The sequence below is a fragment of the Serinus canaria genome, chromosome 3 (assembly GCF_022539315.1).
Source record: "Serinus canaria isolate serCan28SL12 chromosome 3, serCan2020, whole genome shotgun sequence".
In the NCBI taxonomy this organism is placed as follows: domain Eukaryota; kingdom Metazoa; phylum Chordata; class Aves; order Passeriformes; family Fringillidae; genus Serinus; species Serinus canaria.
The window spans coordinates 108,114,744-108,133,420 of NC_066316.1; the positions used below are offsets into that span (position 1 = coordinate 108,114,744).

Sequence of the window (18,677 nt, forward strand, 5' to 3'; positions counted from 1 at the left end):
CACCTTTCTCTTAATAAACCTTTGAGATTTTTTACTTAAAAAGAAACTTGTAATACTTATAATGAAACCTGTAGCCTTTGACAGTCTGCTTTTTCAGAGCTTTGTGGTCTATTTGCTGAGAGTAGCCATTGCTGAATCATTTAATTTGACATAACTGCTTTTGGGATTAATCTGGTTTTGCTGTTTCCATATTACATTATGGGATGCCTGTGAAAGTTAAAGTATCCTTGTCAAATTTCTACATGTTGGGGTTTTTTTATCATCTCAGGTAGAACTTTGAAGAATGGTTCCTCACATTACCATGCCATATGATTTTATTTTTCCTTACCTTCCTTGTTGTTTCGAGGGGTTTTAAATCCCTGTGAGGGCTGGATGTGAACGGCAGTAGCCAATGGCTTAACATGTAGGTGGCAACAGGAAAAAAAAAAAGGATTACGGAATTTCAACCACATTGCAAAAAAAACCTGGCTTTTAAAATTAACTGAGGAAGATATCTCTTAAGCATGTGAAAAATGAAACTCCAAATTAGAGGCTTTTATAAAGCATAAAGTAAAATTATATGAGGAATTCTAGGACTGGTGTTTCTAGGATGTATATGTGAGAAGTGTCCTGTGCTATGCAAAAGTTCAGATTAGATTATCTCTGTGATGCCTTCTGTTTTCAAAAGTATAGCTGAATTAATTCAGGGGCAAAGTTGAGTTCTGTAATGGGTTCGAGTTACAGCATGGATTGTGAAAATTATTTTTAAAGGAATAAAAACTCAATTTAGTCTTTACATCTTGTTGGAATGGATTAACTGAAAATATTTACTAATATGAAATGGCAGCTCCTCAAAATGTAGTCAGTTTGCCAGAGCCATGCATGGGAGAAGTGGAAAATGCCTGAGTAGAAAAATTTCTACCATGGTGACTAAAGGTCCAAATATAGTTGAAATGATTGACTGGGTAGAGAAGAAAAGAAAGGACAATCCAGGTGTATTTCTGGTCAGCTTGTTTACAGGTTTAGTTTACAGCTAAATTGAACATGTTGACTGTGAAGCCAATCTCATAAGTGAAGGGTTGGATGGTTTTAGGAAAGTGACCTAAAAGACATAGAATAGAGGGATAAACTGTGAATTTGAAGTGCTGATTTTATTTAATTGCTTTTCCCCCTGATTTGAGAGCTGATAAAGCCAAATGCAGCAGGTTGTATAGCATAGAGCCATATATATATATAAATACAGATATATATGTATACACACTTACCAATAGCCCTATTGTCTTCTATTAATTCAGATTAAAGAGCTCTGTGATTTTGATTTCATCAGATTTAAAATTGTTTAGGGTGTCAAAATTCATGTTTATGTGTGTATTTTTCCCTTTGTTTTTCCCTTTGGGTGTGAGCACACCTGTACTTTTCACTCTTTGTATGTGGTTTCTTGAGATGCATGGGCTCACTGGACAAGCACAATCTCAGTGCCATCAGGCCCTCCTGACACCACTTTGTATCTGTAGTGATAGCTCAGGTGTGAGGATTTACTAATTGAATTAATTTGGAAGACACTTATATTCCTTTCCTTGTTGTTTAAAAAAATATGCTTGATTGAGAGATTGGACTAAGCTTTTGAAAGGGACAATCCTTCTTTTTAATCTTAACTACTGCTTCCTGCCTCTGATGCATGATAGGTTTAATCTCTTGTGGAGACCAGATCTTTACCTTGTGAAAATCACCCCTGCTCTGTTGAAGTAAGCAGAACTCAAGCACCTGCTCAGACCTAACCATGAACTTAAGGGCTGCTTCTACTATGATTCAGATACAGCCTCCTGTATGTGTGGAGGGGAGGGTGTGCATAGTGTTTGTGGTTTTGTAACTTGACTCTTTTGAGATTTATTCTTTTGCTTGTCACTGGACTCCATATGAAATATATTCTTAAGTGCATTAGTAAACATTTGAAGATATTTTTGTCCCACAAGTTCTATTTCAATCTAATTTCCTTTCTTTTCCTGAAGTGTTCAGAAGTATGAAACTTGAAGTGTAAAAAATTGAGAGTGCAAAAAAAAAAAGAAACAGACACATATACCATTAGTTTATTACTATGTGTTGGGGGTGGGAAGGGACACTTTAATGCCCCTCTCTGTCTGGCACATCAGTGTGATGAAATTAATTAATTTCACAATTTAGAAGTGCACAGGTTCAATTCTGCTCATTGCAGAGTGTGTTGGCCTCAGTCCGGAAGAACATTTTACTTTTTGGGTCATCTGTAAACACACAGGCAGAAAAACTCATGTGCTTCAGTTTAAACGTGCATCTTGGTCAGGGCAGCAGCGCTCAGCACCTCTCTCCTCTCAGCCCTCACCACTGGGCTGGGTGAGCAGTGTGCAGGCAGGTTTTGAAAATAGGAATTGACACTCTCCTGTGGGAAATTTAACTCACAAGACTAATAACCCATCTGTGGTTTATATTTCTGCTTCTTGACTTGTTCAATGCATGTTTAATTTGGGAGGGTTGCTTCAAGGTTGTGGCAAGGGCGCTTTGGTGCTATAATTTCTGTTGTGGAATGCAGTCTTGTTGGAATAAGGTACATCATGTACTTTTACTCTTTTGTCAGAGGGCAGAAAGACAAACACGAGCCATGGACTCAGTCCAGTACGCAGAATTCTGTGAAAGTCGGCAATTGAGTTTTTGTAAGTATTATAATAGCTGCACTATATTGAGATGTTTGATTATTATTTCATTTAATAGACAGCACACCAGAACCTCATGTTTTTTGAAAGCGCTTTTGTTTAATCCACAGTAATAAAACTTTAAATTCTTTGTCTGTGTAACTCCTGGGAACAGTTAATTTAGCACAGTTTCAGGCCATCAGGCAGAGTATTTTATTTGAGTATTTACCAAGCTTTCTATGTGCTCAAATACTGAGCTGGCGGGGATGACTGCAAAGACAGGACTGGTGAGGAGTTAATGGATTAAAACCACACTTGCCCAAAGTCTGTCATGGTGGTGCTAAAGTCTGCACAAAAACAAAGTTTCGTGGCTGCAGATTTTTTGGAATGCCTCTAAAATTAGAGAAGAGCAGCAAGTTTTGCTTTTATTTCCCCATCCACAGAGACACAGAGAACTTACTAAAGAGTCTTTTCTATTTTAAGCTGTAAGCTCCTGCTGTGGAATTTATTCACCATTAGCCAAGTTCATCAGTATACGCCATTCCAACACTAATAACATGATGACAGAATTAGGGCTTTACTAGCACTGAAAACCAACTTACTAGAAGTACTTGTGGGCCACGACTATAATGAGATGTAAATTAATGGGCTTGATCATGTAGTAAAACATCATTACAGAAGTGGTTAAGTGATGACTAAGGTTTTAGGTCAAATGTCAGAGAAAAGAAGGTGAAGGAGCCAATAAAAATCATGACAAAACGGCACATGATCCTACAACATAGACTTGAACACAGTGGTGTCGTTAAAGGAGACCTTATCTTGTTCTTCCTTTTAAATTCAAAGAAAAAGTGACTCATTTATGGCAAATAAATGAGACATTTGAGATGCTGTTCTCCATCAGCAAACATCAGCAAACGTATAGCACTTCTTTTTCTAATTCAGTATGTTTTTATGTTTAGTTATAATTTGGCATCACACATCTGTGAACCATTAGATAAATGATACTTCAGATTAGGGTGACTTCAGGAAATGAGAGGTTTGTGATAAAGTCATTTTTAAAACCCCAAAATTGCCATCTGGAGACAGAACAAATAAAAATCCTAAATTTTCAAAATAAAATAGAATGTTGCTGACCAAGAGATTGTGATCTATAAAAAAATCTCAGTGTTATTTTCACAGTGTTTTTAAATGACCATGTCTATATAGTTCTTTTTCACTGACTTTTAATGTCATTAAAGAAAAAGAGAATTATAGTGGTTAGAAAATAGTACCAAGAGTGACATGGGCAAAAATTCAATTGCACAAAATGAGCTCAGTTAGACAGAACATACTGAAGGCCATGCAGAACATTTGTCCCAAAGCTTTTTTTACTTGTTTATTTCAGTAAAAATTGATTGTGTTACTATGTTTAACAAAGTGTATTGCTGTAATATAAGCCCATAAAAACTCTGTCACAAAAGAATGAACCTGGAAGGGACTTCAAGAAATCTGTTCTAAAAATATATATAAATAATCACAGCTCCAGATATTTCTGCACTTTTAAAGACAGGCAAAAGAAAAGGTCCCTCAAAGGATCAAGTATTATAGAATTGCAAACTTAAATTCTAGGTAACATTTTGTGATCATTTTATCACCTTCACACTTCTTGGTTTTTTTTCTTTTTGTTTGTTTGTTTGTTTGTTTGTTTGTTCTTCTTTAGTGATGCAATGTAGCCTTTCATTGACCTTTTTTCTGTTTAACACCTGACTTGTCTGTAGCTTTCTAGTTCTGATTGAAAACTCTTTTTCAAAGAGTTGTTTCCTCTTCCTTCAGATGATTTTTCCACCTTGTTTTGGTGGAAAAATTCAACAGTTTGTTTTGGTTGTCCTGTCTCACAAACAGCCATCATTAAGATCTCTGTCTCAGTGCCTCCTTTATGTCCTCAGATTTCTAAGATCTTTTTGTCCACCACTGACCTAAGTAAGATCATCTTCTTTTTTCCCTCCTCTTACTCTCCAAGCAAATATTAAATTTCAGTATTACATATTTTTTGCTGACTTTTTTCCTGAATCGATCTCACCCATTACCAGTGTGAAGTTCTTGTATGAATGCTGATTTTACATCTGTCCTTTTTTCTGTATATCCAAAGCACACTTAAAAAACACTCTTGTACAAATAATTTTGGCTCACTCGTCAGCACCTCAGCCCTGTAAAGTTAACACCAGCACTTCCAAATTCTTCTGTCCTTCATTTGTCTTCAGTATTGTTAATTCAATCATATCAATTTTATCTGGACTCATATTTGTGTTGATTTCTTCTAGTGTTTTTTTAATTCATCGAAGATGTGATGCAATATTTTTATTTATTTTACAGTAATATATTCTAAAGCAAGTTTGTCTGGTCCACACTCCTCTGAGGTTGACCCTTCCTTGTTCTGAAATCTCCTGTGTGATCAATTATCTTGTTTTTTCTCTTTGTTCCATGTGCCTATGGGTCTCCAAAATGTTTGAAATTACAGTCTTTCCCCACTGGTTCCATTTTGATAATTCCTTCTTTGGCCAATCAAATCACACTCACACTAATTGCTTGAGTTTTGCAGTATTTCTGCAATCAAAAAAACCCGATTATTTTGGCCTATCTGTCATTAACTTTTCTTTTTCTCCTTATGGTTTTAACTGACAGCAAAGAAAGCATCCAAGTTCCGTGACTGGCTGGACTGTAGCAGTATGGAAATAAAGCCAAATGCAGTTGCAATGGAGATTTTGGCATATTTAGCATATGAGACTGTTGCCCAGGTAAGGGTCTGATGGAACTCTAGTGAAAATGAATTAATTACTCTTGGAGGTACTTAAGCCTCAGGGTCTGGGTTGTCAGCCCCTTCAGAAATAGTCACTACTTCAGCTCTCCAAGCTCACTGGATTCATGGAGTCATGGGGTGGTTTGGGTTGGAAGGGACCTTAAGGCTCATCCAGTTCCAGCCCCCATCATGGGCAGGGACACTTTCCATGAGACCAGCTCAAAAATCCAGGCTGTCTTTCCATTTGCTGTGTGACAGATGTGTGCTGTGCTGTGTTCATCCATCTCATACACAAACAGGAATGTTTTATAATGGCTGCAGGAGAGAGGGGAGTCCAGCATAAACCTTTTTCAAGTCCAAACTGAAACCACACACTTTGCTATGTGACCTTTGGCAGTGCACTGAGGCTCATTCAATCCCATTGCACAACTGGATTAGAAAGAAGGATTTCCTGGAAAACAAAATGTTACTTTAGTGCCAAGCCGAGCCCTCTTGGGTAGATAGATTGTTTCATATATTTACAGAAGTCGAAGAGAAAGGCTCTTTAGGCTGAAATATGTGAATAACTCTATTTTCATCTGAGGAACACTGAGAATATTCTGCTTCAACCCACAACCCTCCCTCTCCCGTTGTTACAATGTCATTTTAGTCCCATGTGAGTAACCTCACCTGTTTTGCCCCCCCAGCTGGTGGATTTGGCCCTTTTGGTTAAACAGGACATGACTCCCAAAGCTGGTGACCCATTCAGTCATGCCATATCTGCCACCTTCATACAGTACCACAACTCTACTGAGGTAAAACTTGCTTTTTCACTTATTAATGCATTTTATGTTTTGCCTGTAAATGTATTTTCTTCCAAAGTTGTCATTATTGAATGTGGTATTGACACAGACTTCTGTTATGGAGTTTATGAACTTTGAAGTTATGGATTTCGATGGAAAAATATTAAATTATAATTCTAAATGTTCAATTCTTAGCAGTGCCTTTATAATTAAATAAAAATCCTCTTTTCTTGGGTGAAATTTTCTTCTCTCTGTGTTCAAGGCTCTGTTGCAGATTTGGAGATTAAAGTTTTCCAAATTGGCAAGTGCACTAAGTACTGTGTTGCACTCATTGATATTATACGGATAATATAGTAACTTCTAGAATGAAAAAACAAATTCTGTATTGCATCTCTTCCAACAGGGAATCTGAGAAGGAAATAGATGGGGTGGGGTTTGTTTGTGATTTGATGATATTGTGGCCATTTGATATCTTGCTTTTACAGCCGCATCTCTTAGGGCAGTCTACGGGTGTGAAGACCAGTCTTGACTCCCCTGAGAACACACCACCCCCTACACCCACCCCACCAGCATCAGCAGGGCAGCAACACCTTGGAAAAACCCCCTCGGGAGCTTTGGGGAACGGTGGAATTGGACAGGATTCCACCAAGTCCAAACAAAGGAAAAGAAAAAAGGTATTTGGTCCACAATCCTGTGGGGAAAAAAAAAAAAGAAAAAAAACCCCAAAACATTCTCAGGAAATCATCACAGAATCACAGACTGTTCGGGTTGGAAGGGACCTTAAATATTATCCAGTTCCCACCCCCTACCATGGGCAGGGACACCTTCCACTAGATCTGGTTGCTCCAAGCCCCATCCAGCCTGGCCTTGAACAACCAGGGATGTAGATCCACATCTTTTCTGGGCAACCTCTGTCAGAGCCTGACCATCCTCACAGTAAATAATGTGTCTTGTCTTAAATATTAATTTAAACCTATATTGCATATTAATGGCCATTGTTATTGTAGAGCCAAATGTGTGGATTGGTGGGGTTTTTTTTTCCTATCACAATTATACTAAATTTTCCTAATAATGCCTGCAAACTGAATTTTGGTAAGGTGGCAACTGATGCTTCTATGATAACCTGCTCCTCTGCAGACACAGCAATTGTCACCACCCCAGATGATCCTCCCCTCCTCTGATAGGGGCAGCAAGCACAGCTTTTAAGAGTCATAATACAAGCAAAATAGGCAAAGAGGTGCTTGTGATCTTCCTGATCCCAGCAGCCTGAGGTGACTGCCACCCTTGCTTTTAACAACTTTGCCTGACTTGCTTCAGTTTTATACCAGTTGTTTGCATTCAAGCTAAATATTTGTTAGCTTTGCATAAAACAGGGATGTCTCACATTCAGAGTATGAAATATGTTTCACAATTCTTGTCTGCTGTTGCAGAGTCTTGGTGTTCTGAGAGGGATATATGTACCTAAAACCCACAAGAGAAATCAATGTGATTAAATAAACTGGATAGGAAAACTTGTGCTGGTCACTTGGGGCTGTTTTGAAGAAATGTGATGCCAGTGCTCATTTTGCTGAAAAGCAATGGAATGACTTGGGATCTTATCAAGTGTTTTATTATTAAAAAAGGCTCGCTTTTCCAGGTACAACTCGTGATTTCTACAGTGATAAGGTGGAAAAAAATGTATTTTTTCCTTCTGTTGTCATCAGTGCTGTGGATAGTCCTGAAGTGTTCAAATTCCACCTGTCCCTATTATACAGTGGTTAGAAAGCTTTTAGTGAACCCTGGAAAGACTTCTGCTTTTTCCTCTTCCTTTTTTATGTTATATTTGATTATATTTTGTTCCTGTGGCTGATTTTCGTTATAATTCCTAGGAACAGAAATTTAGCTATAGGTATAGTTTTTGTTGCATTATATTTTATTGATGCTGAGAGTTTAAGTTCTTAGTGTTTGACTAAATGCCTTTGAAAATAATTCTATTCCAAAAAGTGCACAATTTTAATTAAAGTTCTCATGACTTTCTCAATTTGCTTAGGTATCTACTGGATATAAATGTGACAAATAAGTTTTAACTTGGTGAAAAATACTATTTTTAGGCCATAAAGGCCCAGTCCAGCAGAAAATATTTGGGTTTCATATTCCCTTTATGGATGTCAATCAGCAGGAGAAGAATCTGCCATCATATAATGAATAATTCTGTGTGTACTCACAGGCTCCAGTGGACTCAGCACTCTTGAAAATAAAACATTTTGTAAAAAACATCCCAAGTTTGAGAGCAGTAGGATATGATGTGAATGTATGAGGGGGCCATGGATGTGTGTACATTAAACTTCAGTGTATAATTAAAGTTTCTGTCATTCTCAGTGCACTCAATAATACAATTTTCATTCCTTTGTTGCCAAGCAGCCATCATTAGATAAGTCATCTGAATTCTGACAAGCAGCTGTGACTAGGTGGAGCCTAAATCAATATTTCAAGTTGGTTAACAAGGAGAAAAGAGTAACTTCTTCTTTTAACATCCCAGTAAAATTATTGTACAATCTGCCAATAGCAGTGAATTCTTATTTTTACATATTTAGGGTCCATAATCAAAAAGTCACTTGAAATTTTAAAACTTTCCACTTTGAGGTAATTAAAATTTTTTTGTATCATTCTAACCCTTAGGTCACATGTTTCAGCTTCAAATTTAAAGTTGATACTATTCAATGGTGATTTTGGTGTCAAATTTCTTTCCACTTCAGGTGCTTGTTCAATATTTTCCCCACCCCTTGACATCAAAATAAAAGCCTGAAATGTTTTAAAAGTAGTTTCTGTGGTTATTGCAGTTTGACTTTATATGACCCTTTCATTTTAGTTTGAACATTTTCTCCTCTTTGCAATTGCAACATAGAGCAGCACTAGGCGAAAGATTTAAAAGGACTAACATGGTGTTCTTTGGGTCTCTTAAGCAAAGTTCATGTAGAAGCCCTCTTTAATTTGTTAATAGCTTTTTTTTCTCTGATGTAGTGTGTGGCACCAATGATGTGTATCCTCAGGAAAAAAAAAAAAAAGAGGTCCATTTTCTAAAGGTTTATTTTCATGCTTTATGCACTGTAGGTCTGTTGTGTGTTTTTGATTTAGTAACAATTTATGTGTTTTTCTGTTGCAGAGCACTGCAGCCTGTGGGATGGAGGCTCAAAGTGATGCCATCCAGCCCAGCCACATCAGAGAGGCCATTCGACGCTACGGCCACAAGATTGGCCCCCTTTCCCCATTCACAGTACGTAATAACAGAGTTATAAAAAGTTATATTTATAATCTTAAAGAACTCTGATTTTCAAGTGGTCAAATGAAGAAGCTTTGGAATTGTTGAGAGCAATTTGTGGTGACTGTAATTTTCTTTATAAAAGTGGCATAATTCTCTTGGGAAATAAAACTTAGTAATTTCTGTCTCTTTTTGGAAAGACAAAAAAAAAAGGTTTTTTTCCTTTCAAATATTATTTTCTTTCAATTACAAATTATGCTTTTTTGTTAGTGCTTGAATTTTCTGTTTTTCCAACGTTTAGGTTTACAGTTATTTTAAATTATATGTATTCCAATATGGTGAAGAGCACTTTATATTCTAAAATTAGTTTGGTGTCAGATACTGCTCCTATTGGATGTTGAACTCTCAAGTGACACATTTAAGGTTGGGGAAAGAAGAGAATGGGTTTTTTTAGACAACTTTGAACCTCCGCTGAAATGTAATAGAACTGATCTTGTGGTAGAACCCTGATGGGTTCTGAGGTTTTGCCATCATTTTTTCTATGCAAATTGCAAATCCATTGTTCAGAGCAGCCAAATAAATTCTTTACTCTCAGCTGATGAAAATGCAAAAGCAGTCCATCTCCAGTATCATAAATTGGGGTCATTTTCTTCTCATCTACTATTCTGTTTGGCATTTATCCTGCTTACCTCAGAATATCTGCATTTAGAAAATAATAAATGTCAGAGAAATCATTATAGGAAAAAACAAACAAAATCCACCAAACAGGTCCTCAGCTCCTAAAAGTCAGGAAGAAATTGTCCAGTTTCTGAGAGATTTTAGGAAATGAAATTTATTCTGAATTTGGATTAATTAATTTACATAAAAGCAATGCAGAAGTATATGAAGGCCATAAGTATAAATGAAGTAGTGAGATTTCAGAAGCAAGGAACAAGAGAAGAGAAAAGTTTTAATTTTATTGGTTATAATTTTCCTAGGGCCAAAACTAATCAGTGCTTTTATAGATGGCAGTGAAAGTTTGATTTATTAATGGTAATCAATACACAATTGCAATGAATTGTTTTTATGTAACTTTGCCTTTCTCTTTTGCCACTCAGAAATTCTAGATTAATATCATGTAAAGTGTTAGATAGAATTTCCAGTCCAAAACAGAAAAATGTCTTTAGCAGAAGTTTGCTAAGTAGTAGTGGTAGTTAGGAATATGGCAATAGCTTCTGAAAGCAGAGAATGTATTTAACTTTATTTTTGAAAAGTAAAAGAGCTCACATAAACAGCTGCAGAAAGGTGAATCTTCCCTCCCTGACCCTCACTAAAAGTGCTTTGGTCAATTATTAACCAAAGTTAAATTTTTTTCTTCAACCACAAGGTATAATAAAATTCCCTGGTTTGGGTTGGGGTTTTTTTATGCCCTCCACTCTTGTGAACTTCCCAAACAGTGCAACTGAACAATTTAATTTGTTAACATTACCTACAGTCAACGTGGTTGATGAGAGGAGCAGATCTTGTTCCCTTTGAACAAGCCAAGAATAAGAGGGAATCTTGGGTCAGCTTCTGGATGCCTACAGATGTTGTAGAGCTGTAACATGATTCTGCTTTTAATGAGAAGGCTCAGGAAAAGTATTTTGAGAGGTATTGCAGAGTCTGCATTTAAGTCCTTTCCCCTGTGAGTGCCCTCATTGGAGCTTTGGGGAGAGACCTGGCAATGACAATTGTCCAGGCAGCAAACAGAAACTCTGGGTCTTAATTTGACACAAATGTGGATGGAGCACTAAGTACCCTCTGCAATCTGCATTAATGCAGATTTCCAGCACAAATGTAGTTTAATGATGGCCAGATCTGGTGGTGTGTGTATAACCAAACCTGAGGAAATGAATTAACAGAAGTGATGCAGATTTTGATGTAATCAGGCATGGCCATTTTCTCAGATCTCAGCAGCAGGACCTGTGTGACAGAGCCCATGTAGGCAGGGCAAAACCTTGGTAAAATATTAGACATCTGCTCTCTGCAGTGTCTGAGGGGAAAATTGTATCAGAAGGATCTAAAACCTGCCTGAACTCTTTGAAGCAGCTAGAAGGGATATTTTCATGGATCAGTGCAATAACCAACAGACTGGCAGTTGTCAAGGGGCTGCTGCATTCAGAAAGTTCATATCTGAACCCAAACCACCAGGGGATGGATTTCTAACAGGAAAAATGAAATTTAACAGTTGTGTTGTCCTACACAAGGGTGGATGATGTGGAAAGACAGCTGCCAATTTATTCCCAGCAGTTCTTATGGAAAGCCACTTTTTAAAAAAGACAGTTGAGGAGTGAAAAAGCTTCATGGTTTTTCAAGCCACTGAATAGCTCAGCCCCAAACATAGAATTTAGATGTAATTTCTGTAAGAAAAAAATATAGGAGAATGTTTTGTTTTTAAAAAAGTACATATACTTCTGTTTTCTTAAGATAATAATTGTGAATTTGTAGAGCACAGTGATATTTTTTTCACATCTTTCCCTGTTCCACTGTTTGATCATGATTGTCACTTTCTTCCATCTGATTTGGTGATAAGTGTTCCTAAGGAGTTGGTTTTGGAAGAAGAGTTAAGCTATACAATTTATTCTTTAGCATCATTTGATGAATGTTGGTTTGGATGGAAACAACACTTTGAAAGTTTTATAATCATATGTTAAATGAGAACTAACATTAAGCCAGTGAAAATGATCCCTTTGCATTTATTTTGACCTTAATAGTTATGTCAGAATGACTAACATAATTAGAGCATTTAGGTTTTGTCTCCAAGTGCAAGCCACAATGGAAAGCAGCAAGTGTACTCTGGATTCTTCTGCATTGTATCATGTCTAAGGTAGTTTAGACATATGTTTTATCCAAATATTTTCTATAAACAGTATTGGGTGGTGCTCAGTGTTACCCACTTAAAAGCATGGTCTAGACTTCCAAAAATCAGAGAAATATTAAACAACAGCACCGTGTAATTTTGCAAGACGGGAATGGGAAGTGTGGAACTCTCCATCCTATGGGATAATGCAATCCTATGGGAAAAATTGTATCAGAATCTGCTGGACCTGTGTGTATTTCTGTGCACATTTAAGTTAAGGAAGTGTATAGTGAAATGATGTCCAGACTTGACTGGGCCTGTTGGAATAATCCTAATAGTCTTCCAGATAATAGTATTTATTATACCAAGGTGTTCACAAAAATATTAGGTGGATATTTCTTACCATGAACACAAGCATAATGTCTCCAGAGAAATTAAGTTAGTTGATTTGATTGTATTTCAGACAGTTGGGGTAACAAAAAATAATTCTTTAAAGAGTAGTTATTCTGTGAACAATACCCAGTGCTTACCTGGAGTTTTGATAGGAGCAACTGTTAGTGGTGCATGAGCAGTTTGTAAGTAGTGCCTGTGACCAGGAGAACAGCTGTAGCAAAGAGAACAGCTCCAGCAGAAAGGACAGCTGACATCCTTTGCTCTGAAATCAAAAGCAAAGTGGTCAGCTACAATAGTGGAAGACCACATGCAAAAAGAATAAGTAAATGTTTCCAAAGCAGATTCTTTGTCTTTAGTTTATGCCAACTCTGAAATGAAGTGCTTCAGATGTTTAGTTAAGAGAAACTGAGTTCACAAATGTAAATTGTATTCCTGCACAGGCTCATGGCAGACTGTGGCCATTATTCAGCAGCTTGTACATGTGTAAATGGGGTGTATTTAATTAACAGGGGTATAGCCAACATTTCCTTGGGTATTTATGTTTTGGGGAGAATATTCCTTCAGCCTCCCAGGCATTTCAGTATGAAAAGGCTTGCTAGTCTAAACCTCTTGTTAAATATTTCAGTCTCATAAAATTGCCTATGCAGGATAAAACAATGAGTATTTACAAACCTGTGTTTATAATATTGTTTGTGACATTCCCTGTGTGAGGAACATGCAATAGCAGAGAATGTGATTTGGCAGAGAAATGGATTGTTTCCATTATGGCCTTACAGAGCCCTGCCCATACTCTTAAGAGTTCTTAAATAATAAAAGCAAGTATCCCATGTGGACTTCAGTAGGGTACATGTACATGGTAATCATAGTTTCATAATCAAATTATACATTTAGTCAAGGTCTTTTACTTCTGATGTTTTTAAAGTGCATTTTATTGATCCTGATTAAGCTCAGCTTTTATGCAAATGCTTAAATCAATTTCTGTAGTGAAAACCACTGAGGTTCATCATGGATCTTTAATAATTTCAATATAATAAAGATGGTTTTGACTCTATTAATTTCCCCTAAAAACTAAATCTATGGAACAGCAGCTGATGACCTGGCAAAGCTGAGCTTATGAGAGGCTAAACAAGCAGATTCAGGGAGTAGAAAGAAGAGAGGGAAGCTTTTAAAATACAAAGGATAATGTGGCAATATGATATTTGTCTAAGAGGACATTTTGGAAAGCAGGTATGGTTTAGGTGCTTTAAACTTCAAGAAAAATTCAGCTTCACATTCTCCAAGTCACAGAATGGGTCAGTTGGGAGGGACCACTGGAGGTCTTCTGGTCCAAGCTCCCTGCTCAAGCAGGGTCCCCCAGAGACCAGGCTCATGTCCATGAGGCTTTTGAGTATGTCCAGAGAAGGAGGCTCCACAACTTGGAGTTGTCGCCCAGAGGATTTGGTCTGCAACTTAGTCCTCTTAGCCAAAAGAAATTTCTTTTTGCATGTTTCAGATCAAAGTAGTAGTGAGAAGAAGTTCTGGAATATAATCTTTAATAATTGCTTCAATAGACACAATGTGGATACAGTACAGCTGAATTTTTCTAAAGCACTTGAATGATAAAAAGTTTTGAATGCTGTTTCCGAAAGAAATTAGTTACATGGAAAGCAAATAAAATATCTCTGATACTTAGGGTCCTGTAAAATATAGACTGCCCATATTGATATTCTGAATCAATTGATACTGATTTTGAAGAAGTCAGGATTTCATTCTTAATCACTTCTCAAAAATGAAATGTATGTATTTATGTCAAAAGGCATTTAAAAACTTTCCCTTCTGTTACACATTCAGTTTCTGATATAGAAAGAGTCACATTGACATTTTCATGCTTTCTTCTCATTTTGAAAGCAAAAAAAAGGCATTTTAATTCATTAAACAGTTACATATTTATGATGTCTTTGTCTATACTTCAAGCTGTTGTCTGCAGTAATTTGTAATTCTACAGTGTTAACACTTTGTGTTTGAAAAAGATGAGTTATTATTCTATAAAACCAGTAGGAAGTCAAATCTCAGTTTGGAAATCTTGTTCCCTTCTCTACCAACCCCCATCCCAAGGTTCCTCCCTTCAGATTTATGAAAGAAAACATTTCTTTCTGTAAAAGGTTTTTGTATGCCAGCATCTGGAAGTGTTTATTTCAGTGGCGTGTAATCTATCTGTGGATTTAGTTAGCACCAGACCCCCTTTTGTGTACTTCTGACTTAAAATTTTTATAAATGATCTTGTTGAATTTGTGCCAGTGTGCACATGGTTTGGCTGATTGCTGCATATATCCTTTACCTGCCAGTCACCTTTGATTTATATTCCTTCCCTTCTGCTTTTGCCTCCAAAAATGGTGCCACTGAACTGTCCTCTAAATCATCTTATTGGATAAATTGCTCCAAGATGAGATGGCACAGTTTTGGCTGACTCCTCAACAGAAGGCATTCCTATAATCCATCCTCGCCTGCTCTCTGTAGGGCCATTCAAAAAAGAGAAGGAACAGGGGAAATGGGGTTCCTTCTTTGAATCCAGCACTATTTCTTCCAGTGCTGTTCAGAAATGTAAAATGGGACATTTGATTTATATGGCTCTTAATACCATCTGAAGACCCATAAACTGAGAATATTTCACATCTCCTCTCCTGAACTGAACTTCTTCATAAGATAAATTTAATCCTGATAATATGTTTAATAGGACTTTCTCACAGAAAGAATAGCATATTCAAGAATATATTAAAGCATTTCATTTGGAATAGATTATATAATATATGTGACAGTTCTTTCCATTATAAAAGCCCCTGTTGGTTTCCTTAAGCTAAACAGCTAATACTCCTTCAGAATAACAACAGTTCTATAAGCTTTACTTAATGACATTACTAATTTGGAGAGTTTTATGAAGTTTCTTGGAGAAAAGCAGGTGGCTTGGCAATAATTGAAAAGGTCCCCAGTTTGTGGTAGCAGTTTCAGGGGGTTTCGTGTTTTTAAAGAGGGAGACCAAGCTGCATAATGCTTAAGAGTGTCTGACACAATGATGTATCATTTTAGAGTAAGTTTCCAGAAGTTCATTGGTCATTAAATGTGCTGCTTGACTTTATATTGCAGTTTCCCAGCTGTCCCTACCAGGGGTAGTCTTAACGCTCCGACAGAATTTATTAATGAGGGCACAAGCTCACAGGACTGATGAAGCAGTAAGTTGCCCAGATGATTTTATTGAACAGGAACATAGATTTTTAGATAAGACAAAAATGTCCTTGAAGTAGATTTGAAAAGAACTGACTCCCTTTCTGCAGAGCACTAAGAAAGTATTTACGAATGGTCTGGATATTATTTGATATCCTGTGGGGATATTTAAAATTCTTGGATAGCACATATATCAGTGTCCTACTACAACACAGTGCATGAATTGTTGCAAGCAGCAAGTGAGGCTTTCAGGCAGCATAGATGTGGTTCTGTTGAGGCAGGAGACACTGGCATGGAGTGGCTCTGCTAATGCAGTTTGTACACCCACATGGAGGCTTCTGCTCCATTCTGTCACTGTCTGTTCAAACCTGCTATGCTGGAAGTACTGAACAAAACCTGTCTTGCTCAACATAGGAGCTCACACTGCAAAATTTGATCATTTTTTCATATCTAATGGTTAAAAAATCTGATTTGTCAGATCAATTTGCTAGGTCTGTTAGTGAGAAGATAAGTGAACTATAAGGTTTGCAATCACTTGAATCTCTCATATAAACCAAAGCAACTCCTAGTCGCATAAACCTTATATAATTTTTTTCTAGCTGTATGCCCAGATTCAAATACATACTAGAAGCATTTCAAGCACAGTTGTACTGTTGTAAAAGGATCTGAAGGTTAGAATATGTTACTTTCTAAAAGTGTATGTTCTTATGTGCCTCCTGAGAGGCTTAAAAAACCTTAGTATGGATGAGAATCTGACTTCTGGTACTTTGCTCAAGGCAATCTAATGTGTAATACATAAATATGTATTGCAAGGGTAAGGTGAGGATTATAATTCTAGAGCAGAGACTGGGACAAAAAGGTAATTTAATTTAGTGCTCCAGGATATTTATTTACAAAAATAAATGCGTTCTTCTCCCATGATTTGCATTAATTTTTCTAAAGACAGAGGCAATATCCATGCAACAGGGATATTCTGGTGCAAAAGTTATGAAATAGAAACTTGGTTGTTGAAGAATCCTAAGAACAAAATGGAAGAATCTTAAAAAGGAAGTGTATTTTCTTAACTTGATTTTGCACAGAATTGCAGTGCAGGTCCCTGCAGGATTCATGTTTTTGTGATTTTTTTAGGTCGTGGACAATATCATCTACTTATACCATTATATAATGCAAGATCAGATGCAGTTGTATCTTATACCATTCTTTCAGATTTCCCTCAAAACTTGAGCATTCATTCACATTTTTCTCCTTGAAAGATTTGAAAGTGCTTTATGAGCTGGAGCTGCTTGTAGCTGTCAGTTCACTCTCAGTGCTGCTCTGAGCCAGCTCAGACTGAGCTGCAGCAGCTGTGATTCGGCAGCAGGGCTGCCCAGCTCTGTAGCACAGGATGTGAGCTGTCTGGTTGTAACATTATGAGAACTTTAGGATCATGTAATAAGGCTGTTTGACTTGGAATTAACCTACAGTTGAAGAAAAATTGCATAAAATGTAATTTCTTGTGAGCAGAATCTTCATTTTAGGTGCTGCTCGTACAACTGATGCTTGACAGATGTGTCCTGCTGTATTGAGCTTGGGTAGATGGACAGGCTGGATGGGGCTTGGAGCAAACTGCTCTAGTGGCTGGTCATCCTGCCTGTGGAGATGGAACCAGGTGGTCTCAAAGGTCCCTTCTAACCCAAACCATTCTGGAATTCTGAGATTCCCTGATAGAAGCTCTTACCCATGAACACCTCTGGCATCCCAGACTTGCTACTTTGCAAATAAAGAATGCAGAACCTCTAGAATAGCAGAGTAAATCTGGAAAGGGGCAGATAATAATATGGGAGCACCAAACCCAATTGGAGATTTTTTTTTTGTAACTCTTATCATCTGGTATTTTCCATTTTACTTGCTTACTCTTGTTCCCTAAGTCCTACAGGAGTACTCAAACTTAGTACTCAAACTTGTTCAGCTTGGCACAGGAAAAGACAAAAGATTTCTGAGTAAAAGCTGGGATTTTGTGCTTTGTTTCACTTCATTTATCATGTCCCACTCAGTGAGGTGTCACTTCTCATTTAAATCTTTGATACCACTAACAACAAAAAAAGTTATTGAATGTGCAGCAGTACAAATGATGTTTGGTTGCCTCTCATTTTTGCCCCATGTCCTCTGCATGCCCTGAGGCAAAGCTGCTCATCCTCCCCTCATCCTTCTGATACATCTCCAGGCATCAAAAGACAACACTGATTTGGTTGCTAGAAAATCTCTTTAAAGTTTTACTTTTCTCCAAACCAGACCCATTTCAGGGAGCCTGGCTGCACATTTGGTACTGCTTAGAAATATTTCTCTAAGAAAATCAAGTGAAAACACCAGGCTTGAGGCAACCAAAATAATTTTATTAATTTTGTTTTGGGGTTTTTGTGTTTCTTCCCTGAGGTTTTTTATCATTCCAGCTTTCTGACTTTAGCTTCAAGGTTGGGTAAACCTCAATTCAGCAAAGCAGTCGTCTGCTTAATTTTTAAACTATACCTGCAGTCTGAAAAAAGCATGGGCTAAATTGAGGCTTCTGATATTATTAGTAATATAAATTTTGTTCATCTGTTACTTCAGTTTTGTTTTTTTAGGGTTATTTTTAATTTAGTGCACATAGGAGAAAAGGAGATACCTGTAGAATATTAAATGGGATAAAATTAGGGTAACATTCTTTTTCTCACCTTGTAATATTTGCTCACTGGAAAGTTTTGGAAGATGCTTAAGGACTATAAACTTAAATAAGATACAGCACTTGTCAATATTTGGGAGTTAGCAGAGCTGAGGAAAAAAATGACAAAATTGTAGTAGGAAAATTCTAGAA

General features: G+C 37.0%; 1 protein-coding gene across 6 annotated transcripts in view; it reads left to right on the forward strand.

The window, feature by feature from the left end:
- Nucleotides 1-18,677, forward strand: part of SUPT3H (SPT3 homolog, SAGA and STAGA complex component) — a 255,169-nt gene that overhangs the window by 196,235 nt on the left and 40,257 nt on the right. For all 6 annotated transcript variants that reach the window (XM_009095965.4, XM_018921768.3, XM_018921740.3 and 3 more), the window contains 5 exons: nucleotides 2,588-2,663; nucleotides 5,304-5,416; nucleotides 6,105-6,212; nucleotides 6,686-6,874; nucleotides 9,343-9,453. In XM_009095965.4, coding sequence (XP_009094213.2) covers nucleotides 2,588-2,663; nucleotides 5,304-5,416; nucleotides 6,105-6,212; nucleotides 6,686-6,874; nucleotides 9,343-9,453 — 597 coding nt within the window. The remainder of the gene's footprint in view (nucleotides 1-2,587; nucleotides 2,664-5,303; nucleotides 5,417-6,104; nucleotides 6,213-6,685; nucleotides 6,875-9,342; nucleotides 9,454-18,677) is intronic.